Source organism: Vulpes lagopus, chromosome 5, assembly GCF_018345385.1.
Source record: "Vulpes lagopus strain Blue_001 chromosome 5, ASM1834538v1, whole genome shotgun sequence".
Lineage (NCBI taxonomy): Eukaryota > Metazoa > Chordata > Mammalia > Carnivora > Canidae > Vulpes > Vulpes lagopus.
In genome coordinates, this window is record NC_054828.1 from 112,649,245 (window position 1) to 112,675,445 (window position 26,201).

Sequence of the window (26,201 nt, forward strand, 5' to 3'; positions counted from 1 at the left end):
AGACTACAGGCTGGAGAAAGAGGCCTGCCTCAGTTTCCTCATTGCTCAACATGGGAATCATAAGAGCACCCTCCTTCCTAGGTTTGGGAGGATTAAGTGAATACATGTAAAGCATTTAAAATAGCACCTGGCACATGGTAAATGCTCAGTAAAAGTTAGCTGTTGTGTCAGGAAGTCAGAGAAGCTGATTGTGGAAAAATTGGGACAGGCCCAAATGACTGGTTAAGAGCTTGGATTACAAGCTTTTCAGTAGGAGCTCGATATGCCTGCAGAAAGAAGACATGGCAGGCAAGAGCAATGTGCAGGGTTTTAGGCCCATGGACACTGGTTCCAGCTCCTCCTCTAAGTACTGTTATCACTTGGAACAAATGCCATGACTCTTCTGGAGGTCTGTCAGCTATTGTTTCAGGTGCCTTGGAAATGGCAAAGTGATGTAGCCTGGAAAGAGAAGGCCATGGTTGCCTGGGGACTACCTGGGTAAGGAGGGGCCAGAGAAAGGGAGACAATACAGAAGATTCTGGGGTTTGAGCCAGGGTGGGGAAGTCAAGGTGAGCAACAGCTTTGGAAGAAAGATGACCTTAGTTTGGACTTACTGAGTTCAAGATCAGAAAAATGTAGCTCGATGGCAATAAATGTGCAGGAGATGGTCAGAGATGTAGGTCTTGGTTCTGGGAACCATGTGCAGGGCAATAGTTGGAAGCCATGAGCACAGATGCCACCAAATCTTCATTGTGACTCTGAGTGATGTACCTCTGAGGTTCTCTGGCCCAGTATGGGATCTCGGTGGCTGGGAGAAATGTTGGCAAAAGAAAGGATGAGTGAAAGTGAATGTTCCAACCCACAGAAATGGACATTTGTGGGATATTTGAAGGAAACAGTCCCAAGAGATCCTGATTTGAGAGCTGCTGAGAGTGGGCAGTTTTGTACTGTTCCTGGTCTCTGCATCAGTTCTAGGCCCTGGCCCTGGCTAGAAGCCAAGCCACTTCAGGTGGCCCTGGCTGCTGCTGTGAGTTTTCTCTCTTGGTTCTTGTGCACCCCCCCTCCCTTCAGGCAGCCTCTGACAACCTGCAGTCATCCCAGCCATCTTGTCACTGCCTGGTTGTCACTCTTTCCTTAGGTTTAGGGGGTGCCTCCCTTAAGTTTAAAAATCTGTTATATTTTAAGTGTGTCAAGCCAAAAATGTTGGCTTTGAAATATAATTGCAGTAGGTTGCATTTCATTTAGTCCTGTAATTAGGAGCCAAGACCTAGGGGCTGACATGAATATTTGTGATACCTCAAATAAATCAGTGGCTCTGGGTTCACTGGGGAGGCTTGAGGTGTTGGGCAAGCAGGCCGCAATGGAGACAAAGTTTAGACAAAATGCACTGGTGGTGGTGGTGGTATTGACAAGTAGCCACAAATTTCCAAAGCAACTGACCAGAGAATTCCCAAGATCAAAAATGGCTAAGTCCTTGGGGGCACTAGGACAAGATCTATTTTATAACCTTTCCAAAATAGGGGATTTTCAAGGGCCTAGGGCCAATGGGAAATATTGGCTATGTTGGGCAACTAACTCATTCAGTCAGCCATCAGTGGCTGAGCAACGTGCTCCTGAGGCTGGGATAGCCCAGGGCGCCTGCAGTAAGGAACATTTCTTGTCTAATGCCCTCTGTCAGAGAACTGAATACTGGGAGGAAAAAATGGAGAATAATATGAATTGGGCCTTGGGTTATGCAAACCCAGATCGGAATTCAAGCTTGTGTGTACTCTTGAGCAAAAGTCCACTCCTGCTCAAATGCATACATGTTCTTTTTCCTTCCAACTCTTCCCACAGGTACAATACTTTAAGAACCAATCCCCTTTCCCAGGTCTTGTTGCTTTCTCATTTCTCAGCCTAATCCTAAACTCGTATCTTCTTGAAAATGTCACACAGGGACGCCTGGGTAGCTCAGTGACTGAGCATCTGCCTTTGGCTCAGGTTGTGATGGGGTTTCTGGGATCGTATCCCACATTGCCTTCCTCTGGGGAGCCTGCTTCTCCTTTTGCCTATGTCTCTCCCTCTCTCTATCTCTCATGAATAAATAAATAACATCTTTAGAAAAAAGAAAATGTCACACTAACTGCAGAGATTAAGTCCACATATGCCCCTCCCCCCAATTCTCTCCTTCCTCCAATTCCCCCAAGGGTGAGGCTTTGCCCGTCTTACTTCCCACATATTTTTCCATCCAAGCTTTCTTCAAGCTTTGTTAGTTCTTAGAGGAGTCTAGTTTAGTCCCAGGGACCATTTTTAATTTCGGTTCCTCCAGGCAGCAGGCCAAATGACCTATTCAAGCCTGATAAAGAGTCGCTGACCTAGGCACAGCAAATTCTGGGAGGTGAAGGACATTTCTAGATGGTTCCAAAACAAATCCTTTTCCTCTTGTCCTTGACCCTAGGATAACCCATCGAGTCCAAAATTGGACACAGATTGTGGAATAGAGGAAAGTGGATCAGGTGACAGTTTTGAACCATTTGTAAAATCCTGGTCAAATCAATTACCTTCTGGGCCTCAGTTTCCTTCTTTGTAAAACGATCTTGAAGGCTCCCTTCAGCTCGGAATGTCTAAGGTCAGTTGGTTTCAGGACAGCCTTGGAAATCTGAAGCACTTCCAAGGCCTCCCCTGTCATTTGCAGTCTAGAAAGCCTACTTTCCAGGGTCTAGTTCTGTCTTAACAGTAGATCTAAGTGTCTGGTTGGAATTGGATCTGCTTCAAATTTCCAGGAGCCACAAAGCATAATGTGTGTAATCCTTTAAGACCTAGACCCTCATTCTCCCAGAGCAGAGCTGGGAACAGACATACCACTCTGAGGGACATGAGGAAGTACACGACTGGGGTTTCACTATTGTGTGGAGGGGACATGGGCTTGGGATTCTAAATAGGAAACTTCTGGGAAATACTGGGTGGAGGCTGGGGGGTGAAATGGGGGAAGCCAGGGGGATTACAGACTGCTGAGACTGAGCTTAGAAGTCTCTGGGCTGGAGCATGGACAAACTGTTGATGGTGTCAGGCCAGGGAAGCCAGCTCTGGGCTAGTGCACCCCTAGCTCATGGTGCACACAGGCAGCAAGACAGTCCCCTGCCCCAGCTGTTCCAGTCCCATAGCAGCTCCTGTAGTTGTCCTTGGCTCAGAGAAGCAGAGGCGTCCCCTGAGCCCTGGCCCCCCTCTACCGCAAAGCAACTGGCTTCCATTACCCCTGACAGCTCCAGAGCAACAGCCCAGCCCCCGGCCCCAGCCTGGCTCCGTGCCGTTCCCTTTTATGGTGAAGCTGAGGGAAAGTAAGCAGTGAGGGGGGGCGGGGGAGGGAGTAGGATCTCCCTGGGGCAGAGGGCTGTAGAGCTCCAATACTTCTCCCCTCACCAGAGACCCTCAGACATCTACCCAGAGTTTTCTTTCTCCCCAGCGATCCACTCTGCTCAGAACCCACAACCCCTCTGGCTCGTCCCAGCCCTTCCCCCCCCTTGCCCCTCCCTTCCTCCCATCCGGGGGGTGATTTCCCACTTGGCTCAAGGCCCACGGTTTGGGTTTTGATTCCCGGAGGGTCCGCCCTATTTCCGACGCCCACCTCCGGGGGTGGGGTGGAGGGAGCGAGCCCGAGTTAGGGAGGCACCGGTCAGATCACAGGCGGGATCGTTCCACTTGGCGGATGTGGGGGCAAAAAGGGGCGCACCGAGGAGAGGAGCACCCAGCCGCCCCAGCTCTCTCCCCAGTCTGCACCTCCTCTCACCCCCCTCTCCGCTGCGGGAGTCAGGGAGGGGACCCTGAGGGCAGGGCCCAAAGGAAGCACCTGGCTGGGCCGAGCCGGGAAGCGGAGGGTGGGCAGCAGCGCGGGGGGCCAGGGAGGAAGGGGGGTCGGGCCGAGCGTCTCACGCGGCCACGCCGCCGCACCCTCGCCCTAGCCCGCCGCTGGGCTCCGGGGAGGCCGCCACTGGCCTGCTGCGTCCCCTGCCGCGCCAGCTGCAGCCAGCTGTGGCCAGCTGCCCTCCGCGGGCCCTAGACGCGCGTCCGCGGCTCGCCCGCCCCCTACGGCGGGCCGTCCCTCTGCAGCCCCGCCCCTGGCCCCGCCCCTTGCGATGCGCCGCGGGGAGCAGGCGAGACGGCGGGGCTAGAGAGCCCGTTCCGGCCGAGCGGCACAGCCGGAAGTGCCTGGTTTGGGCTTGCGCTCGCGCTACCAACTTCCGGGCCGGGACTCTTACCTCGAGCTACTGCGCAGACCGCGTCGCCGGGAGCCCAGCCGGTCAGGTGAGAGGCACGCAAGCGCGCTCCACGGCGCCTTGGCGGTGGCTGGTCCTGGGGGCGAGGACGGGCCCCGGCCTGGGCGAGGAGTGCGCCGGCTTCAGGCTCAGCCCCTCCTCTTCTTCGCAGGATGATCACAGACGTACAGCTCGCCATCTTCGCCAACATGCTGGGCGTGTCGCTCTTCCTGCTTGTCGTTCTCTATCACTACGTGGCCGTCAACAATCCCAAGAAGCAGGAATGAAAGTGGCGCTTTCTCCGCCCCAGGTAACGGTCCGGGGCAGTAGCGCCCAGCCCCCGGAGAGTGGAGTGGCGAGGCCGCGCCAGGGCCTGCAGGGTTCGAAACTTCAAATCAGAAAGTGTCGGGCCAAGCATGATACAGTCCAGAACTGAGCCCCCTTATCCGCACACGGTAGGGAGTGCCCTTCAGTGCCCTGCCCTCTACCCGTTAAACTGCTCCTTGCTAGAACGGGGGCGAGTTTCCTAATCCTTCTCAGCCCCCGTCTTCATGGTACCCCGATGCCCAAGTTGGGGGTTTGGATACAAGGAGGCACTGACACCAGTAGGAATAAAGGTGCTGAGGATGCTGTCTATCCAAGTATGAGGATTTGGGCTCTTCCCTTAAGTAGCCCTCACTTCTCTAAGGTTGTTTAGGCTTTTATTTAGGCAGAATGTGTGTGTGTGTGTGTGTGTGTGTGTGTGTGTGTGTGGTTGTAAAGATGGAGAATTCTATTTCTGTGTTCTGGGGCAAGAGGCACTGAGTGACGGGTTGGCTACTGTAGACCCAAGTCCTAGAGAGAGGCGGGGGTGTGGGGGAGCTTTAAGTGTGGGTCTGAAATGTAAAGGGGGAACAGGCTGGATGGGAGTTGATGCCTGAAGGATTTCTCCAGAGGAAAGTTGCAGTATTTTCCTTACCTTGGGTCTTTCCCCCTCTTTTCTAGGGTTCCAGGACATAGTCTGAGGCAAGATGGAGGGTATGAGGGGCCTTCCCACTTCACTTCATCCCTCTACCCATCACAACATACAAAGCAACTACACCTGGATTTTTCCAAACAACTTTTATTTCCTCAAAGTCTTCCTTAACCCTATGGAACAAGAAGCTGCCACTGAGTAGGGCCCAGTATAGGGGATTTCTTTTCTACTCCCTCCCCCCAATATAAAAATATAGATATATATTTTTTGTGGTCCCAAAATCTTGTGCTGTGGGGGGGGGATGGGGTAGCAGGTTCCTGCTTTGTCCTGTCTCAAGGTGATGCTCTGCGATGCCTCAGAACAGCGTGGCTGGCATCCAAGAAGTTATGGTTGTCACATGGAATCAACAGCTGAGGGAGGGGACTAGCACATTCCTCACTGCGTTCCCCATCTTGGGGCTATATCCTGGACATCAAGGTTGAGGCATCAGACCCGGGGGGAGACAGTGAGTGGAGGAGATTTAGAGACAAAACAAACCTCAGGTTGGGCCAAGGGCCCCCCGCTGTAACAAATCCGGGACTGGGAGTCAGATAGACTACAGGAAATAGAAAAGGCAGGGGCAGAGCGGGGCCGTGGGGGCCCGGCCTGAGGCAGCCTGCAACAGAGAAGAGAGAGGAATCAGGGTTGTGAAAACTCTGCCCCTCTTTTTGCCTGTTTGCCAGGGGATGGGAGAGATGAGATGGGTAAGGATAGAGAGATTGAGTACTGCACAGTGGGCTGATGCTGGAATGAGCCAGCTCCTAGGCCTTAGGCCCTAACAAGAAGTTGTTTTCTTGTCCGCTGAAGTGAAGACAGGCCATGATGGGAAAAAAAAAATCAGGGACGAGATTCTTAACGAAAGTACCTTTAGTCTTTGGGGGGGGTCAGAGGGAGTAGGGAAGGAAGAAAATGATCCTGAATGGCAGAAATGGGAGTAAAGGGACAGAAGTGAGGTGGGGTGAGGGACTGGACCCGGGTGCTCACCCTGGTGCAGAGTGGGGTCCCGGCTCCGGCTCACTGCTCTCCCTGGTCCGGGGTATAGGGGATGTGGGGCCCGCAGAGCCGCTCATCCCTCTGCAAGTCGGCGGTGAGCCCCGGCCCAACCTGGGCCTAGCCTGTATGGATAGGGGGTGGGCTAAGAGGCTGTATTCTTCCTGTAACTGTATTGCTTCTGAGTTTGCTTCTAGAATTTCCATGGGTAAGAGTGTAGTATAAGTGTCGACAGTCTGTGACTATTCACTCCAAGTCTTAAGTAGGGGAGGCAGAAGATCCAGCATTTAATCTCCACAGCTGTATCATGGCTAACATTTGGCTAGACAGAGAAGCAGTGTATGGAAAGAGGTTGGAGAATCGGTAGATGCTCCCTCAGAGCCTTGTGTCCCTCAGCCCCTGCCAGAGCAGCTTAGGCTTCACCCATCCTGCCTCTGCCTCTACCCAGCTTAAGCCAATTTAGCTTGGGGATCTGGACTGAATTGGAGTTGGTGGCACAGCTGTTCTTAGGAGCAGCAACCAGATGTGTTACCTGGGGAATCCGGGACCCCTCCTGGCGGGAACTCGCCTCGGGCAGGTCTGGGCAGAAAGAGAGGAGAAGCTAAGGGCAGGGGCAGGCAGAGCCAAAGCTAGCAGGCTGAGGTTGGGTTATATCTGGCAGGGACATGGGTGGAAGCAAGAGACCTGGCTGAAGGGACTGGGGACACTGGACAGACAGAGGCACTCAGGCAGCCAGGTAGCTTTCTGATATGGTTGAGGGGAGAGGTTGTAAAGCAGTGCTGAGCATTTTCCCTCCCACTACCCAGATGAACAGTGCCTTGCTAGGCTCTGCCAGAGTTGTTTTGCTGGGGGCTGGGGAAGACCCAAAAATGTTACCTGCAATCGTGTCCTGATACAGGGGATCCGAGGTCCCAGCAGCCCTTTCCCAATCACCATGACAGCCTCTGGCTTGTCCCCTGAGGACATGAATGAGCAGCTGCTCCCTAGGAAACAAAGGAAACTGCTATCATGGGTAGTGGACTGTGGAAAAGAGAGGTAACTTCCTCTAGATCAGGGTTTCTCAGTCCTGGCAATATTGATATTTGGGGCTGGATAATTCTTTGTTGTGGGCGGCTGTCTTGTGCATTGTAGAATGTTTAGCAGCCTTCCTGGCCTCAACCCACTAGATAGCATATCTTCTTCCCCTGTCCTGTCCCCATCAAAACAACCAGATATGTCTTTCAGACCTTGCCACATGTTCCCTAGTGGGTAAAAGGGCCCCTGGTTGAGATCATGGCATGCTCTAGTCTGGTCCAAGGGCTGTAGTAGCAACTTGGAGCTTGAATCAGAGCCCACAGGGCTGAACTGCTCTGTGAATTTATAGACCTTAGAGGCTATCCCATCCAAATGAGTGTTTAAGGATCATATTAGTACCCAAGACTGGTGGATTGAGGGCTACCCATTGAAGACAGTTGACAGGTTGGGAGTAGCAGGCTCTGAGGGAATTAGAGGATGTTGGACTGGAGTCTTATGTCTCATTCCTATCCAGTCCTTTACACAGCTAGGGGTATAACTTAAAAGGAGACCAGGCAGCCTAGGTTTTATGTGGGTGATATGGTTACACAGCATTTGCCGTGACGACAGGTTAAAGGCCTATGCCTTTTTTCGTTCTTCTGTTTTGTCTAATGTTGCCCAACTCCTGGAGTCAGGAAGCTCAAAGTAGCAGGTAGTCAGGTTGTTCAACTTTGAAAATGAGGATTAAGTGAGGTAATGTGCTTAGAGCAGTGCCTGCCACATAGTAGACACTCAAGAAATGGGAACTATTATTTTATTATTCAAAGGCAGTTCCAGCTTCGTGTACAAGGACATAGGTGCTTTAGGGGTTTAGGATAATCCAGGAGGCTAACTGATGCTCCTGGTGTGCAGAGGGCCACCTTACATCAAGTCAAGAAAGATGTCCAGGTCAGGTAGCAAAGGAGCTGAAGGGACTAATTTAAGCCTCAGAGAGAGACTGGTCTATACCCTTGGTGCTAGGGAAGGAAGGAGTCTGGCCAACCTAGATTTTGGTGGCAGTGGGTACAGACCTGATATGCTGAGTGAGCTGGGCAGCAGACAGGAGCCCATGCTGTGTGAGGAGACCGGGCTAAAGCTAGCAGGATTTGGGGATGGGGCCAGGCTGCTTGAAGTAGGGCGATGGGTCAGTGGCTGCTGCCGCCGTCTCCTGTCCTGGCTTCGGGGCTCTGAGCAGAAGGGACACAGGAGATAAAAGGGCAAATAGATGAGGCCCTGGCACTCTACTGCCCTGCTGGGGCCCCTGCTCAGAGGATATCGGCTCTCAAGCTTGTCCTCATACCAGCACCCCACTTCAGAAGTAAATCTAAGATGGGCAGAAAGACCTCTGACATTTATCCCAGTTATCCAGGCCACAGCCAGCTCTTACCCACCTCCGTGTGGCTAACCAGCCTACTCACTTGCCAGTTCATTCTTCTGGCAGAGAACTCACTGAGCTTGGCTTCTGAAACATAGCTCCTCTAGGTTCTCCTGCCTCTTAATTGCCCCTCTTCATCTCCTCTTCCTGTCCCCAAATGCCAGTGTGCCCCCGCCCCCACCCCTCTGCCTCAGCCCAGTCTATCCTTGGTCCCCTCCTGCTCTGGTATGCTCTAAACTCCCAAACTGCTCTCTGGCCCTTTCCCTGGAAAGGTCAGTGGTCTACTGGCATTTCTACTGGGTAGTCTCATGACTCCAGCAAAACTCATTTTCTCCCATCCTTTCTTCTGTTCTTATCTTGGTGAAAAATGAACTAGAAACCTTGTTCATCTTTTGACTCCTTGCTTACATTTAGATTTGTGTTTAACCAAATCTGGACAACACCACCTCTGCCTTTGCTTGGATTTCTTCTTCATTCTCCCTTGCCATGGCCAGTGTCCAGAAAGAGGTCTTTATCTCTCATTCAGGCTTTTGGGGAAAAAAAAATTCCTGCTGGTTGCCCTACCTCTTTCCTTTTACAATCCATCTTTCACACAGGTGCCTGAATGAAAAATCATTTGGTTTCAGGTAAAGGGGAGATACTGAAGGTCTTCTAAAGGATAAATTCTCAACCTTTTCATTTTAACATGGCCTTTGGCCTTTAACATGGCTCCATCCATTGTGGATTCAGTGAACCCATCATTGGTAGGATGCTGACTTGATCCTTCATACCTTCCACTGTAGCTCCCGTGGCTGCTAGTTGTGTGGCTCATCTGCAATGTCTGTCCCCTCTTCTAGTCAAACTTTACACGTCCCATCTCAAATGTCACCTCTGTGAAACCTCCTTTACCATCACAGGTAGAATGAACTGTTCTCCCCCCTTCATTGTCCTTGGTTCACTTGGGTAGTAATTGTTTTATGGTTTTTGTTTCCTTAATGAAATAAGTTAGTACATGTAAAGTAGTTATGATAGTGCCTAGAAGTAGTACTCAATAAATCTTAACTAGTATTCTACTTGGAGCTTGAACCTCTTGAGGATAGAGACTTTGTCTTTTCCAGTCAATATGTCCTGGTCTACAAAATTCTGCCTAGAGAACTAGGCCTACAAAATTCTGCCTAGAGAACTAGAGACTTTAGTAAAGGTTTTGTTTTCCTTTTTTTTTTTTCTTAAGGTTTTGTTTTCCTGAATAGCAAACACCCACTGTAGGCCACAGGCTGACTCAAGAATCTCTCTGAGTTTAAGGACATATGCTTATAACCTGTGTGGCAGCTCTCTCTGGTTCATACCTTGTGGCTAAAGCCTCACTGCCACAAGCTCTGAGAGCAGATGGTGGCTGGATGGGGTAGCGAGGCTTTCAGGTTTGGCAGGCCCTTCCTCATCACAGAGGGACAACAGATGCCAATTGCTCTCAGACCAGATGAGCTGTTAACCTTCATGGAGCTGAATTCAGTGGAGGTCCCAGGATGCCAGGTGGCCCCCAACAAAGCAACATGTATCAGACAGAAAATACCTCTAATTCAGAAAGTAGGTGACAATAACTTCATCTTGTCCAGCTATACTGTGCAGTAGCTAGCAGTGACAAGGCTACTTTTTGGAAGTCCCCAACCGGATTTTTAAAGATTGATACTGAAATGAATAAGGAACAGAAGAAAGAAAGAGATTTTAGGACAGAAGCTATTTTGGCTCTGAAAAGTTTGTTGAGATGCTGAGTCAAGAGTCAAAAGTAGAGCCAAGAGTCAAAATAACCAGACCTGTCAACTTTACATCAATAATAAACCACAACAATAAACAGACTTTACGGTGCTAATAAGAGGTGACATAGCAGTGAAGGACAAGAGAAGTCAGAGATTCATGGCTTCAGGCAAGCTGAAGCCTCTAATCACCACCGACTGAGAAATAATGTAGAACCCAGACCTGGGTAATTCTTTAGTAAAACAGTGATAATCAGGATAATGTCCAAATGACAGTGCATAATAGGCAGAAATGAACGTGAACTGGGTGGAAATAGTGGGTTTCTAGAGGGTCTAAGGAATACCTATACACAGAAGTATGCTGAAATTATGTTAAAGGATGAAGCCTCACCCACCCAGGAAAGGTAAGAAAGAGGGCAAGTAAGAAAGCAAGTGAAAGTTTTTGGAATATTTGTAGGTTGTAGCAAGAACTGAGTAGCGCTCTAGAAGGTAATGAAGCAAAACAGGCGTGTGATGTAAAAAATGTCCGCGTGAATGTAGGTATTCTGGGAAAGATACTATGGATACAACTCAAGAATCCTGCCCCTAATGAGAGTTTAAGGAAGGGAGACCAGTCTAGTTTAGGAGAGAGGCCTAATATTGAAAGGATAAGGCATTTAAAGATAGCATTTTAACCCACACTTAGACTGTCTTAAAACCTGGCCGGGCCTACCTGTAAATTTGGCAATGTGAGCACACAGCCTAATTTCTCATGTTTTGACTTTTGGCCCCTGGTATAATCCAGGCCTACTCAGTCCTCGAGACTTTAAGTTTAAGGGAGGAGCCCTAGCTCTGTTTTATTTCTTGGTTCTAAGGTAAAGAGTCAGTGGCTTAAGGCTGAGTGCAGTGATATGTGAATCAGCTTTGCTTCTAGAGGTTGTGAGACTGTACTTTATTGTAATCAGCTAGAGATTCCATTTTGGAATAGTTCTAGGGTGAAGGTCTGAGGTAGAGGCAGACTGCCCTCACTGGTGCAGGAGTCAGAATGGATATTCTAAAAGTCTCATGACTTAGAAGAGTGGTTTTTCTGGCTTGGGCCTGGGTCTTGCATCATCATCCTGAGACATCTTTGGAACTGTCCCTATGTGTAGCACCTTAGATCTTCCCGAATTGCTGGGATGATCACAGACCTGATTTATGCCCTCTGAAGGGTGGAAAGGTGAGATAAGTATTTATTCGGCCCCCTGCTTCTTGCCTTTTATTCATTCAACATGTATTTATTGATCATTTAATAAGGAAGGGAATAAACAGATGTTAGGAGACATTACCTGCCCTCAAGCTTTAATCTGCTCTCTCCCATGAAACCAGTGATGGTGCTCAAGGCATTCTTCCTATGTCCTCTGAGTCACTTTTCAAAGGAACTTCCACTCCATGGTGGGGCTTGAGCTGCTCTGCCAAGAGTGGCCTGGCAGCTGAGCCACGGCATGGAGGTGGCCAGGGAAGAGTTCTAGTAACTACAGTGGATGTGCCGGAGCTGAGAGGGAGGACAGTGGTGGTGGTAGGATGCCAACTGATGGCCTCCACTTTGACATCGTCCCTTGTCGTTTATACCAGGATCTCGTCAGGTAGGCCAGTTTCAGTTACTGAGTGAGACTTGGCCTGAATCCAGGGCCAGGACGAGAATAAAGTACCTGGGGTGCACGATCTGAGAAGGCCTTGGCCTGACCCTGATCTTTGGGCGACCCACTGGCCTCACCTTCATCCTATGCCCTGCATAACTGCTAGGAGAAGCTGGCTGACTTAGCCACTCTCTCCCCAGCATGCCTGCCTTCGAGCTCTGTTTGTGTCTCCTTTTGTACCAGTATCTTAGGGGCTTTCGGCTTCCCTGACTCAGTCATTGGACTAGCTATTCCTTTGCCCTCGCCCTCTTCTGCAGCAAGAGCTGCTGCTAGCTCCTGCTGGATGGAAGCCTGACTGCAGAGCCAGGAAGGCTGCTGCTCAGGACCTGTTGTGCAGCTGGGGGAACTAGGTAAAGAAGCTCCTGTCTCTGCGGTCAGAGGGTGGTAGGGGTCAAGGCTTCATCGGAGTCTCTTGCAGCCTACTGTCCCAGGAATATTCCCGTTCACCTGGAGTTCCCTTATACGTTGGCCTTCTAAAATGCCACTCTCTAGCTTTGAGGATAGGGCCTGAGATGATGAGACTAGTCTCCTGAATCTCTGCCTTAAGCTTCTGGCTGCTTAGATCTTTTCGGAAATTTTCTGGATAGCCCAGTCTCACCCTCTGTTTTAGCCAATAAAGGACAGTCATGAATTAAATGTATAGTTAAGTGTGATATGATTTTTATACATTAGTGGAAAAAATATACTAGTTTACAAGTCAGAAAAAAAATTTTGTTAAGTCACAATCTCAATTTTGGGTTTGGAAAGTATAGCTGCTTTATAGTTAGGTCTCAGAGATACGGGAGTTGTGTTCTTCCTATCTTAGAAGACACAGTGCCTGGGTGTGGCAGGAGCTAAACAGCCGGATATGTCGAACCAGGAAATAGTGCAAAGCTACAGGACTGATCAACTGGACAAAGTTGTTTTTCTGAGGGTTGGTTGAAGATGCCAAGTCCAAATGCCACAGTCTGCATCGCAGGTCCCTATCCTAAGCCAGGGCTAGTCTTTTTTGGAGTCCTATTAGAGATTGTAGGAATTGAAGCAGCAAAAATTGTAGCACCTGAAGTCAAGATTCCAGCACTCTGACCTTTCACCTCCTTACAGTATTCCTGTTTGGTATCATTAGTAACCCCCTTTCCAACCCTCTATGACTTTAGACACATAGTTTGTCAGGTCTTACAAATATTTACGCAAGTCCCCACGTGTCTCTTATTCAAGCCAGCTCTTTTTTTCTGCTTCTTAGCTCATTGACCTGGGGGGACATTGCTTATCACTAGCTTTACTTGAGTTTGTGGATGATGCCTAGATCCAACCTTTTCTACAGGCTGATTTTTCTGCCTGCAGGATATCTCCATATAGAAAGCCCGCGACATCCAAGCATGTCTAAAATAGATAAACCTAGGGGCACCTGGGTGGCTCAGTGGCTGAGTGTCTGCTTTTGGCTCAGGTTGTGATCCTGGGGTCCTGGGACCAAGTCCCACATCAGGCTCCCCGCAGGGAGCCTGCTTCTCCCTTTGCCTGTGTCTCTGCCTCTCTCTGTGTCTCTCAGGAATAAATAAAATCCTTAAAAAATAGATAAGCCTCAGCACTTTATTTCCAATGTCCTAACATCACCATGATTCTTTCCTTTGGCCTGTAGCCTTGAAGCTTTTAGTTGGCCCTTCTTCCACCATCATTGAACCTTGCCGCCTCTATTTCTGATACGTATATTCACCTCCTTGCCCGTCCCTGGTATAGCCATTAGTCATCTCATATATGAACTATGGTGAGGATTCCCCTCCCCCTGCCTGCCTGATACATAGAGTTCACAGGCTGCTCTTCCATAAATCTTTTGTTCCCATCATCCTCTGAAGCACACAATCATTGCAGTATGTCTTAACTCATCATCTTTGTTTTCAAGACATTTCAACTTCTTCCTCCTACCTCTCTTCACCTAATTTCTGTGCTTGAAGGGCTTGGCCCTTTGAGCCAGCTAGGTATATTTGCTTCTTGTCCTCTCTATGTAGCAGTGCTGGTCCTGGCTACCATTCTCATCTCTGGAATGTTTTTATCAGGCTGTATACTACCACACATTCTTCAAAACCATTTCTCAACTGAATGCTCTTTGGCTGATTACTTTTGAGTTTATCTAGGACGGTGGCTCCTCAAGTCCCGTTTTATAATGAGTGTGTGCTTCTCTGTTCTGTGTACTGTCTTGGGTCTGTTTCCTGTAAGGAAATACTTAGTCCCAAATATGCCCCTTTCTCTTAGCTATTTGGGGGAAGTAAAAAAGACACGAATACATGTCCCTCACTGAAGGAGCTTCATACAGCACTCTGCATTGGGGTGGGGGTGGAGCTGATAATAAAATACTGATTAAAAACTGCCTAGAGTCCTCCGGTGAGGACCTGGACTTGAAGAGGACTCTTTCCTATTTCTCTTTTGTAGTCAGGGAAGGGGAATTTAGGATGCTGACATTCCTTACCAGGAACTATGAGTGGACAGAGATGAGAGACTGACACAAAAGAAAGAAAAGAAAAAAGGACAAGAAATTAGAGGAAGTTTGAATAGTAAAAAGTGTGAATAACTCAGCTACTGATAGCTGTGAAATCCTGGACAAGTGACCCTTCCACAGCCTCTGTTTTCTCACCAGAAAAATGGAAACACCATCCATACCACAGGTCCTTGTGAGGATCAAATGAAATATATACGTAATACTGTTTTGTTTACTGTTTAATGCTATTTAAATACAGGGCATTATTCTTTCATACTGTCCTTCAAACACAGTGGACAAAAGCATTCTCTCCCCATGGTGGGGAGAATCTCAAGGAATGGGGCTTGGAACATACGTGGGGGTAACTGCGTTGCTTATCAGGGCTAAAACGTCTTCCTGGTCAATGATGCTCAGAACCACTGCTCTCTCCCCTGTGGCTGCTCTAACCAGTGCAGTCAGATTGCCACGCCCACTGGCCCAATGTGTGCTTCCGGTCTGTACCAGGGGAAGTGCTAATGAACACAAGTGCAGCTTGAAGACCCTGCAGGACTCTTAGCTCCAGCTTACAAACCTCCATGCTCTGGCAGGATTTCTCCAGCCCAGAGGCCACGTACAATACCAATTTGGGAGTTAGTATTCTAGAAGTGGCACTACAACGATCTCGCTGCACCAAAGTCAGAGTCACTCCCAAGGAATGGTTCCATAGTCCTTCCTCTTCTTTTTCCCTAAGGCCCACCTGTTTCTGTTACACATTTGAACCCAGAATCTCTTATCAGGCAGGGTGTCCTCAAGCCAGGCCTAGAGGTACTGATACCCAGTTGAGTGGCTGTGGCCACTGCTGGATGAGGCCAGACTGATGCTTTGTAAGCCTCAAACAGAAGCTGTCTGTAGTTGTTCCATTTTTCTGTGGAAGAGCTGGAATCCTCATACTGCTGAGTAGGCTCTGAAGCCAGGAAGAGTTTCATCCCAGAGAGACCTTGAATCGGGGTCTCCGGCTCTATATCGCTGCAGTCTGCAGTGTGAGGACACCTTATACTGCTCCCTACAAGACAGCCTTGGTACCATCCCTGATGTGGAGGCTCTGCACTGGAATGTGGCCCTACTTCAGCTTGTGTTTTGTCCCTGGAGATCCCCCTGCTCCCCAGCATGTGCCAAAGCCCAGGTGCCCAGGACTCCCGCCTGGGCTATGCACAGTACTGCTCTGGAGCTGGAGCTCATGGCGCAGGGAACACCAAGGTCGCAGGAGAGGCTGCAGGTTCTGCTATAAACTAATTTTATTGATTCACCCCTTGGTCCCAGCCAAGCGTATATCTTCAAGCTCTCACTTCCCCCAGCAGTGCCCCAAACAACTGAACACCTGTTGCAGGGGCTCCCAGACTGGCTTACCTCTGACGGGGCCCAGCACCCGGTGGCTGACCTTTTGAGTGCTAGAGCCCAGACCTGGCAGCCCTGTAGGCCGACTGCCATGAAAAGGAAAGCTGGGGGAGTTCTTCATCTGTGGAGAGTTCTGTTGGCTGCTGCTGCTGCCACCAGCACTTGTGCCAGTGCTAAAACTGCGTGCTCGGCTCAAGGGATTTTCAGAGCAGGAAACAGGCAAGCCGCTGCAAAGAAGCAGATGCCAGTTAACCCTGGGCCAGGGAGGTTGTGTCCCAAGGCTTTCCCCATGGTCTGATGCTCAGTAAAGCTTCACCCCTGGGGTAATAAGCATAGGGACTCACTGCAAGGGAGAAGGGAGAAATTTGTGTCCATGATAGTGTCTAACCTGGGGCATACCAGCTGATCTCAGAATGCCTCAGAGCCCTTATTCACACATACCTGTTCTGCAGAAAGCGTTCTAAGAGCTATGGGGCTCTCTGGGCAGCTTTAACTCTCGGTGAGCTCCCCACCTTATTCCTTCAGTGTCAGCCCTTGGACCTGTCGTCACTCCCAACCGCTGGAAGCCAAGACCCGCCCCCACCTCCATCGCAATTAGATTTAATTCTGTGCAGGGCTCTGGAGCAGGGAATCCCCTGACCTGGTTTTCAGATGCCTAGGAAGTATGTCGCTTGAGGTAAAGGGAAGAGGATCCCAGTTTCAAAAAAAAATGCATTAATCTTACCAATTATAATTTACTCTGAAAATATTCCTTGGAACTCCTTGCTCTAGAGCCCTGTTCCACTTTCCTACCCTTTCCTCCTCCCGCCCTGCGGGTCTTACTTGGTACTTTTGGGTGGCGTGCGAGAGCCTCTCCTCTTGCTGACACTCACGTTCACAGTGCTGCTCAGGCCACGGCTGCTGCGCACGTGTTTCAGCATCCAGGCACGGAGGTTCGTGAGGCTGCTGTGCTCTGACAGTATGATTCGGGGCCACGGATTGCATTCGGCCATGTCCAGAGCTGCAATGGCCATAGCTCGTCCCACCTGTGGGGAGTCCCACATGGCTCAGTGTCCGGGCTCCCGCCCCAGGCCGGGGTGCTGGGGTGGGTCGCAGCAGAAGAGAAGGCCAGGCCAGGCCTCCGATATTCTCAGTGGGTAACCTACATTTTGTGCCAGTGCTGTTTATCTCAGCAGAGCGAAAGCTGCTTCCTGGACTATTGCTCGTTTTGGGTAAGAGCAGGTAGGTTTTCTGGCTGGTACCAGGAAGGGGTACTCCCAGCAGGAGAAGCCATTTCCATCTCTTCTATAACCTGCAGCTCTTTCTACCTTTCTTGTGTGCCCCAGGACCCCAGAGGTCAAGGCCAGTGTAGAGGTGATGCTTGTAAGCCCAGGAAGAAGGAAGATAAGCTCAGAGGCAAAGAATCTGACTCAGATGTGCTGGGGGTTCTCTGTGGTATAGGGTGAGAAATAGTGCCTGCTTGTCCTCTCAGTACCGTACGGTCCAGGCCTGCCCCTTAGATTAGCTGAAGAAAGTTACTCAGCTGTGTAGAAGCTGTGTAGAAGAAAGTGGTGAGATGGTGACAGTGGGGAGCCTCTCTTCAGAGGACTGGAGTCAGGCCACAGGAGTAAATGCCCTTCTGGCCTTGGAGGTTCCCCCTTTCACCATGCACCCCACGTATCCATACCTGTTCGAACAGCTCCACAGTGTATCTGGAGGGGAAGGCCGGCGGGGGAGGGGGGCTGGCACGCCCGTTGTCATGGCAGGCGGCAGGAATGCTGTTCACAGAGCGCCCCGTGTTGTAGTTGCATTCAAGTGTGTAGCTAAGACACAGAGACTTTATTAGTGTCCTGCCTGGACAGAGTCAGAACAGAACCATCCATGGGGGACAGCCTAGGTGGTCTAAGAAGTAATCGCTTGGAAAAAAAATGCATACAAACAAAATGCTAAGCCCTAGCCTCAGCACTGTTATCACATACCCAGGAAGTCCCCAAAAGACCAGAGTCCCAGACTAAGGACAGTGATGCTAATGGCAAGCCTGGCTTTTGAGAAGGCTTGGGCTACACCCCTGCTCTTCAGATAGTCCAGACTGGGTGTTGTTTTCCTTAGGGAAGGGGCTTCATCAGCTGCATCCCAGCTTCCAGCCAACCTGTGGATTATCCCTGAGGCTTTGTAGATCGCAACTCGGCCACTTCCCTCCTTAGACTGGCCATCTCTGCGGTCTCGGGCATACATGTTCTTCTCTGAGAAATTGCAGCCCTGGAAGTCGAAGTGTGCTGAGTTCAAGGAGATGAGCTTTGGATACAGCATATTTTCCACCTGTTTGGGGGAGGAAAAAGACAACTCAGGAGAGATGGACAGAAGGAAGAAATGGGCAAGGAAGAGATGGCAAGCAGGGGACCATGTGACTAAACCCACGGCGGATACCATTACAGCCACTGGCAGTTGGCAGTGTTCTTGGAATTCTCACTGTATGCCTGATGTTATTTCCAGGTGTTGGAAAGGTACAAGTCCACCTCCTTTTAAGCCCTTAGCTTCTTCTCTCCAATAGTGCAAATTTTTTCCTTTTCCTCTGGTTTCCTAAATTCTAGAATAAAGACTACAACACTGATAGCTTGACCTTCATTCAGAGGTCATGATGTAATATCTGAGACACAAAGCCCCACTGCCATCCCTTCTTGGCCCTTTGAAGCTTGTTCAGAGGCAAGAATACCTCTTGCAGCCGCAGGCCTTCCTGCCAAAAGGCCACCTTCCCTCTGTCCGTGACCTAACCTTTATCTCTTGATGTGCAACAATCCCCACACTCACATGATACTCTGTGGACCCCTACCTGGGTGCTCTCATCACTAAAGCTGTTTCCATACATGAAGCAGCCCCTTTTGGATGCATGTCCATGCAGGTCCACATAGTAAGCGACACCACTCTCTTTAGGGGGGATGGTGTCGGGGGCTGGCTGCTCAAGCTCAGCAGACTGTTGTGGCATAATCCACACACCACTGGGCTTCTGCTCTGCTGGCTTGGTCTGTGTCCAGGCTTCAGGGTTGTCCCCATCAGATGCATGGCCAAGGTGAGCTTCGTTTTGGAGATTGTTGGCCTTCTCGAGGTCGGAAAGGTGAGCATCAGGAGGGAGCTGAGGACTGTGCTGGTGCTCAGAGGGACTCGGGGGGTTCAGACGGGAGTGCACGTGGTGGTAGAGAAGCACAGCTTTGGCCCCATAAATGGCTGGGTGCAGGACCGCATCAGGCTTCAGGTACTGACGGTTCAGATTCACTCCACGTGAGTCTGTGCTGTAGGAAGACAGGGACTAGAGCAGGGTCGAGCCAGCTGGGCCAGGGGGGAGACGTGAGAGTGGACAAAACGGGGGCCATGGTAGACCAACTTACAGAATGAGGCTCAGGTTGCATTAGGAAGGAAAGAATTGAGGACAGGCCCTCTCCTTGATCTGCTGTCACCCCTCCCCTAGAGACCTAAGCACAGCTCCCTCTACACAGGTGAACCTGCAGTTATTCTAATTCTACTCCTTCCAGAGAGTTCCTCATGTGCCACATTCCTTCTCTGGTTCCTGGACAACGAGATGGGCTTGTTCTTGTTCGGATGCAAGAAGATTGGGAATACAGGAGAAGTTAAAGAAGAGGCTGACAGTATTTCACTGAGATAGAGGACATGAGGAGGGCTGGGAACAATCCTGACAGGCTGGGGAGGCTTCTTACCGGTAGTGGCCCCGGACTACACCATCAGGGTTCAACATGGGAATCAGCTTAAAGACAAAGAGGCGACGCAGGGTTTGAGCCCGGGGGTCATCAGGTCGAAGGATGAAGTCCAGAAAGCCATTGAAGACAAAGCTAGATGGAGTCTCCCCAGGGTGTACCCTACTGCTTAAGAAGAATATCTGAGGTGGAGAGGAGAGCGGTCATTAGGCCAGTTACTCTATAGGTCCACTCTAACAGGATACTCTGGGCTGAGGGGAGGCAGGGGCGGGCAGGAATAGCCACTGGATTTCCAGCTGGCTGAGTCTGCAAGTGGAGTAGAAGCGGCCACGCTTGCCTCCCAAAGCGGACTAAGGATACCCAGAGATAACATGGCCTTAAGCTATCAGCAGGGTCTGAAGCTAAGGAAAGGCCAAGGTACTATCTTTAGGCTATTCACACTCACCCTCTTGCCTGTGAAACAGAATGGTCGGGGGGTGCCGGTATCAGGAAATAGCTGCTCTAGGCGGGGCTCCCGATCTTCTTGAAGCCCATGGCAGGAAGTGATCGTTAGCAGATCTACACGAAGTCCATCCAGAGAATAGCAAAGGATCTCCCGATGGTAATAGATGGTATCCAGGGGGCTGTGGGGACAAAAATCATTAAGCCAGGAGAAGTCCCTAAAGTCCTAATGAGGTGAGATTCATCACCAGCCTAGGCTTTGTAGGATCTGGTCTTTTACCCTACCCCTTTGGGACCTTATAGTCCCTTGTGATGTTAAATGAAGCTGAGGATTCTGCGTTGCTAGAATGCAGAATACAGGACAGGATGAACTTACTGTTTTTTCCCCAGTTTATGGCTCCCTATGATAGATCACTTTGTGTAACAAGGGCTTGTCCTCTGTTGGAACAGAAAGAAAGGTGTGCTGAGCAATGGCAGTGCTGAGTTCTGGATAGCTGATGGGAGCTGGGATATTAAGAGGCTTGAACTGGGCAGGTGGATGAGTAGAATGTAGGTAGTGGTATGGTGAGATCAAGGTCACACACATATTTGTCAAAGGTACCCAAAGTCCCACATTCTGTACAGAAAATAGAACTGGTGATGTTTTGTTTTAGGGCTCCTGGGGAAAGTTCCAGAAGTAGTAGAGGTGCTGTCTGGTCCAGGACTGTATGGCAGGAGTAAGGATGGGGTCGGCACCTGCTATGGGTAGGGTGATTCTCCAGAAAGCGCTGGTCTAGCTGGTTTAGCAAATCCTGGCAGTCACTGTAGGAGAAGGGGTAGCAGAAGGCGAAGAAGGTGGTGGCCCCACGGCCCTCCACGAAACGGTGTACAAAGGATAACACAAACTGCGTCTCTGTCATCTGAGAAGCAGAGAAGGAAGAGGGAGGGGCCATTGGTGTGAGAACGAAGATCCCATTGGGATCACCAGGAACTGATCTTACACCCTCAGCACAGTGACCAATTTCCCTCCCTCTGGGACTTTCCATATGACAGTTGGCTCCTTCTAGGCTTCCTGAGGCAGGGGCTTATCTTGGACTCCAGCAGATACCAAAACCTGGTGTGCCGTCTGCCTGGTACTCCGTATCGAGGCTCACTCCTCTTTCCTTTCCCTCCTCTACTTTTAGCACCCCAGTCTGCCTGTCCTCCTCATGGAGAACTTACCTCGAAGGTGGGCCGATCTCGAATGCGTTCCCAGCGCGGCCGGGTGGGCAGTGTGCGCACGAAGGGGGCCATGCCCTGGGAATACAGCTTGCTTTGCTTATTCATGTTCATAATGTTGATCTTGATGAGTTTCCCTGGAGTTCCTCCCCGGACACTGAAGTAGAACCAAGACCTGAGGGCCAGAGGAGGAGAAACGGGTTACTGTAGACTGAGGTTTGGAGTGAGGATATGTGGGACAGCTAGAGCAAACGAAATTGGGGAGGGCCTGTTCAGTTGAGGAGGCAAGGAGAGAGGGAGGGTAGGGAGAGGAAGGGTAGCGATGGTGTAAGCTGTAAGAGAGCTAACTGAGCATGGAGTTGGGGGGACATGACATCGCCTCTTTTTTCCTCCTTCCACCCTTTACTGCTTTCTTCTTACCTGTTCCCATTCTCAAATTCTGTTTCAGCACAGTCTGGTCGGGTCCACACGTTGAACTCATAGTCAGGGGAAGAGGCAATGCTGCTGATGGGAGCTGATGCCCCCCCACCTGCTCCTCCTTCCCCATCACTAGACACAGATTCCACCTTCTCCACGTGGGCTAGGTTCCCTGAATCAAAGCGAGAACTGAACAGCAATCCCCCACAGCGCAGCTCCATGGTGAGGCTGGGAAAGCATCCTCCTGCCCACTCTGGCCCTGAGAGCTGGGGGGAAATGAGGGGTGGTGTAGGAAGGAGAAGGAAGAAAAATGAAAACAAGTGTTTTGGGTCTCCCAATAAAGCCGTTCTTAGGGAGTGCCCTGAAAAGCAAGAGGCTCTTTCCACCTCAGAAAAGGGAGACGTGGCCTTCCAGCAAAGGCTAAGAGAAACCACTTTTCTGTCCTCACGCTAAGGGTTATAACTGACCTAAAAGGACCCCATTTTACTACAGCTTGGCTGTTCCAAAATGAACTACTCAGTGGCTTAACTATGTTGAGAAATGCTAGATTCGAAGCTTTTTGCAGCCCAAAGGTTAGAGAATAGTATTAAAGAGATCAGATTTTCCAAACCTAGCCCAGATTCACCCACCATAACCAATGGCCATCTTGAAAGTTGGGCCTTTCTGGATCTCTGGTTCCTAGACTGGCTCCTCGCTCTCCAGCAGCGTGGAGTGGAGAGAACCAAGTTCCAAGTCTCTCCACTCCTCCATCCTCACAAGTACTGACCAGGCATTTGGTCTGTTGCTCCCCTTAGCCCTGGAAGGGCTGGTTCTTTCTTTTCTTTTGTTACTACCTTATGCCTATTATGGAAGAAAACTAGAGAACGGCGGCCTTTGCCAAGACAAAAGAAACTGGGCGGAAGGCACCTGCTCACCTGGAGACCGTAGCTCAATTCCAGTTAGGGCATGGGTCTGTTTCTAGCCCCCTCCCGCCCTGCAAAGCCCCGGAGTCCCTGAAAAAGCTACGAGGGCAGTAGCTGTGGGTGAATGACGGGTATTCTGAGCACCCCTAGAAAAGCGGCTGGCCGAGACCCACTTGGGGGCAACGGGTGAGTTCTCGCCCCTCGACCCCGACACACCCTCGCTTCACACTGACGGAGCTCGCCCAGGGCAGGGTGGGGTTCGGGGGCACGGAGGGGCGAGACAGACTCACACTCGAGGCAGGGAGCACCGGGGGCCAGGGCCGCGGCCACGGGCGTGGGGGTGGGGGTGGGGCCGGGGAGGCCCGGGCGCGGGGCGCGGGGCGGGGGGCGGCGGGGCCGGGCCGCGGGGCGGGGTGGCATTCCAGAGGGGCTCCGGGCTGAAAGGGGCTGACAAGGGGGCGGGGCCGCGGCCGGCGGGGCCCGCGCTCCACGCAGCGCCCCTCACCTCTCTCGGGGCCGGCGATCCCGCTCCCTCTCCCGCTAGCGAGGCGCCACCTCGGGCCCCGGCACCCGGGTCCTCCACCCAGGACCCAAACAAAACCCGAGCGCCGCGGTGCCGGGACCCCGCTCTGCCAGGAAACAAGAAGTCCCTCGCCTATTGGCCGTGGGTGCAGCTGGCTACCCGCCCAGTAAGGCTCGCTGCCATTGGTCAGCGCGCGGGGGTTCCCTCGCACGTTAGCGGGTACCTGAGCCAGTGGCGCTTGCGGGCTCGGCCGGCAGATTGGGCCGGAGGGTTCCATCGCATCTTCTCGGAAGACGGTTAACGGCCTGCCCGCCGGGAGGAGAATAACACAAAGTGACCGGGAAATAAATTGTAAAAGGCTCACCTGCAAAATTAAGGGACAGCGTGCGAAGCTAATCATTGAGCACCGTGTTCCTCTGTGTATCACAAAACACCTTCCTGGGTCCGCGCCGCCGTTCAGCGATCCTCTGATGAACGGGGCAAAAACCTGAGTGGAGGATGCGGGCATCGATCCCGCTACCTCTCGCATGCTAAGCGAGCGCTCTACCATTTGAGCTAATCCCCCGTCTGCTGCCGCTCCTCTTCCCTTTGCCTTACAGGCTTCTCTGAGCTGGCCGCTGACCCGAGGATCGACCGGAATTCAAGACGTTCATACAGCAGAGTACAGTAGGATCATGGGCACGATTTTTGTAACGCAGACATGTAATAATCACACGTAAGCAATAGTAACACACATCGTCGCATCTAACCCGCAAGAGCGCTGGATTGGATCCTGCCCACGTTACAGCTGCACTTGGGCTTTACCGAACATCTGCAGTGCTGCTGCAAATGCACAGCGGGCCTTGGAGTGAAACTTTCTTCTTACGGGGTAACTGAATTAAGCGGAAACTAAAAATATTGTACGAAGTCCTTCGAGCCGGAATCGAACCAGCGACCTAAGGATTGCCGCAACTCACACCACTACAGTCCTCCGCTCTACCAACTGAGCTATCGAAGGCTCCGCTGCTCCCGGCACCTGCCAGTTCCTCTCTAATGCTCACCCAGGCCGCACTGTGACAAGCTCGGAACGCCTTTCGGCATAGCTGCCCCCCGCCCCCCTTTATAAAGGAGCTCGCTCCGCGGAGCCCTCCGCGCTGCACGGAACAAAGGAAGCCGGGAACTGAAGAGCGGCCGGAGGACCCGCTTCCCAACTATGGACGAAGGAAATGGGCAATACACTTCGTTTCCATTTCCCTGCTTTTTACCAAGCAAAAAAGCGAGCGCAGCGCCCTCCTGAACCTCCTCGGCCCCCCCTCCCCCGTGGCTTTTAGAGGGTTGCGGACGTCTTGAGATCCCGCCCGCGCCCCCTCGCTGCTGGGCAGCCTTCGCCCTGCGCGGCGCGAACGCAGTGTGCTCCCCGGTTGCAAGGCGCAAGCCCAGTTGCCAACACCGAGGGCTTCCTTTCGTTGTTTGCTCTAATTTTCCCTTCGGGCGCCAATAAAATCCTGCTGCTCTCCTGCTGTGAAGGACATTCATTCGGCCGGTTAACCACGTGTCAGAATCTATTCGTTCTGGCTGGAGCCTGAGCCGTGTGAGCCGCCGAGCTGCGGGCGGCGCGCAGGCCCCGGGCCGGCGGGGTCGGACTTGGCGGCCGGCGCCGAGCAGCCCCGAGCGGGATGCACCGGCGCCGCCGCCCCCCCACCCCCCGGCGCCCCTTCGCGCCTCTTTCCAGGGGCCTGGAAGGCCGGCCGACCCTCCTTTGCCCACCAAGTTCCTGGGGGCTCTGAAACCTAATACCCCCACTCCCCTGTGGAGCCTTGCTTAGGGGTGCGGCGGAGGGGGTGTGCGGGAGACCCGGGTCGTCTCCAGCCCTGCGGCCCGAGCCACCTGGAGCCACAATCCCCTGCGCAAATGCAGGTGGGCGGGGATGGTTTCAGGCCCATTCGCCGCTCTGACCCTTATCTCTCAGGCTCATCTTTAAATCCGAGGTCTCTGAGGTCACTGGGCACAGCACGGCTTTCACCCTTGCGCCCACCCACAAAGCAGGAGGTTAACTTCTTCCCACCAATTTCCCCGTTTAACTTCGTTCTGTTGCTGCAAATGCCATCACTGTGTCCCAGAGCGTTAACCTGGGCAGTTTTCTTGGCTCGGTGTTCAGCGTGCTGGCTGGCTGGGTTTCTTGAGGGGAGGGGATGCTGGGAAAAGGAACATACTCCATTGTTGCCTTTTTTTTTTTTAAGGCGAGATTCACATAACGTACAATTTGCCATTTTAAAGTATGAACAAGTCAGTGGCACTTAGTGCATTCACAGTACTGTGCAAATTATCATTTCTCTCTAGTTCCCAAACTTTTTTAAAAGAGTTACCCCAGAAGAACACCCTGTACCCTTTTCGCAATCATTCCCTGCCATCACTTCCCCCATACCCAGGCAACCACTAATCTGCTTTCTCTGTATGGATTTGCCTATTCTGGAGATCTCATATAAAAGAAATAATAAAATACGTGACCTTTTGTGTCTGATTTTTGTCACTTGTCATAGTATTGTTGCAACTCATCCATGTGACTCGGGATCGAGTCCCACGTCAGGCTCCCTGCATGGAGCCTGCTTCTCCCTCTGCCTGTGTCTCTGCCTCTCTCTCTCTCTTTCTGTGTGTGTTGAATAAATGAATAAATACAATTTTTTTTTTAAAAAAGAAAAACTCATCCATGTTGTATCATGTGTCAGCACCTGCTCCCTTTTAATGGCTGAATAATATTCGATGTACTAATACACCATTTTGTTTGTCCATTCATATGTTGATGGGCATTTGGGCTGTTTCCACCTTTTGGCTTTCATGAACAGAAGTGCTATAAACATTCGTGTACAAATTTCTGTGTGGAATTGCTGGGGTTTCTGGTAACTGTTTTAACTCCTTGAGGAACCACCAGACTGTTTTCCACAATGGCTGAAGCATTCTACCTTCCCATTAGCAATGCAGGAGGGTTCCAATTTCTCCACATCCTTGCCAACACTCTTCTGTATTTTTTTTTTTTTATTATAGTCAATATTTCAACAAATTGAGCTCAGTTATAAGAATTTTCTTATGTCATTAAAAATTCTTTGAAACCGTCATTCAAATAGCCATTTCCCATTTTGGTTGTAAAATTGTTACAACATTTTATTGTAATGTTCATCTTATTATTAGACACAGTTTACATCCAAATTTTAATTTATTCATACTACTATAATAAATGCTCTT

The 26,201-nt window shown here is 51.0% G+C and overlaps 2 protein-coding genes and 2 non-coding genes across 9 annotated transcripts; 1 reads left to right on the forward strand and 3 right to left on the reverse strand.

Moving 5' to 3' along the window:
- The first annotated feature begins 4,105 nt into the window (after positions 1-4,105).
- OST4 (oligosaccharyltransferase complex subunit 4, non-catalytic) lies at positions 4,106-5,429 on the forward strand. The gene is made up of 3 exons (XM_041755193.1): positions 4,106-4,260; positions 4,384-4,521; positions 5,196-5,429. Exon 2 carries the CDS (start codon positions 4,385-4,387, stop codon positions 4,496-4,498), a length of 114 nt encoding a protein of 37 aa, XP_041611127.1. The 5' UTR covers positions 4,106-4,260; position 4,384; the 3' UTR covers positions 4,499-4,521; positions 5,196-5,429.
- On the reverse strand, positions 5,298-23,095 carry AGBL5 (AGBL carboxypeptidase 5). Of its 6 annotated transcripts, XM_041755191.1 has the most exons (16): positions 22,965-23,095; positions 21,561-21,823; positions 21,144-21,315; positions 20,679-20,842; positions 19,948-20,125; positions 19,506-19,684; positions 18,626-19,082; positions 17,945-18,114; positions 17,483-17,618; positions 16,639-16,841; positions 15,829-16,043; positions 8,259-8,414; positions 7,072-7,178; positions 6,728-6,774; positions 6,190-6,320; positions 5,681-5,821 (listed from the first exon to the last, which is right to left on the reverse strand). In XM_041755191.1, exons 2-15 carry the CDS (start codon positions 21,776-21,778, stop codon positions 6,272-6,274), a joined length of 2,451 nt encoding a protein of 816 aa, XP_041611125.1. In that variant the 5' UTR covers positions 21,779-21,823; positions 22,965-23,095; the 3' UTR covers positions 5,681-5,821; positions 6,190-6,271. The 6 variants fall into 6 exon arrangements, with proteins under 6 accessions (XP_041611122.1, XP_041611121.1, XP_041611123.1 ...); XM_041755188.1 differs by lacking the exon at positions 6,728-6,774 and having other exon boundaries at positions 5,298-5,821; positions 19,506-19,552; XM_041755187.1 differs by lacking the exon at positions 6,728-6,774 and having other exon boundaries at positions 5,298-5,821.
- A 379-nt stretch (positions 23,096-23,474) lies between these two features.
- On the reverse strand, positions 23,475-23,547 carry TRNAA-AGC. Its single transcript has one exon. It is a non-coding gene; the product is annotated as a tRNA-Ala (tRNA).
- Positions 23,548-23,889: 342 nt separating this feature from the next.
- Positions 23,890-23,979, reverse strand: TRNAY-GUA. The gene is given in 2 exon segments: positions 23,890-23,925; positions 23,943-23,979. It is a non-coding gene; the product is annotated as a tRNA-Tyr (tRNA).
- Positions 23,980-26,201: the final 2,222 nt, after the last annotated feature.

Coding starts and splice junctions, on each gene's coding strand:
- OST4 (XM_041755193.1), top strand. CDS start 4,385: ATGATCACAGACGTACAGCTCGCCATCTTCGCCAACATGCTGGGCGTG.
- AGBL5 (XM_041755187.1), bottom strand. CDS start 21,778: ATGGAGCTGCGCTGTGGGGGATTGCTGTTCAGTTCTCGCTTTGATTCA. Junction 19,685..19,947: donor TCTGTTTCACAGGCAAGAGG/GTGAGTGTGAAT, acceptor TCTCCACCTCAG/ATATTCTTCTTAAGCAGTAG. Junction 5,822..6,189: donor GGACCCCACTCTGCACCAGG/GTGAGCACCCGG, acceptor TCTCTGTTGCAG/GCTGCCTCAGGCCGGGCCCC.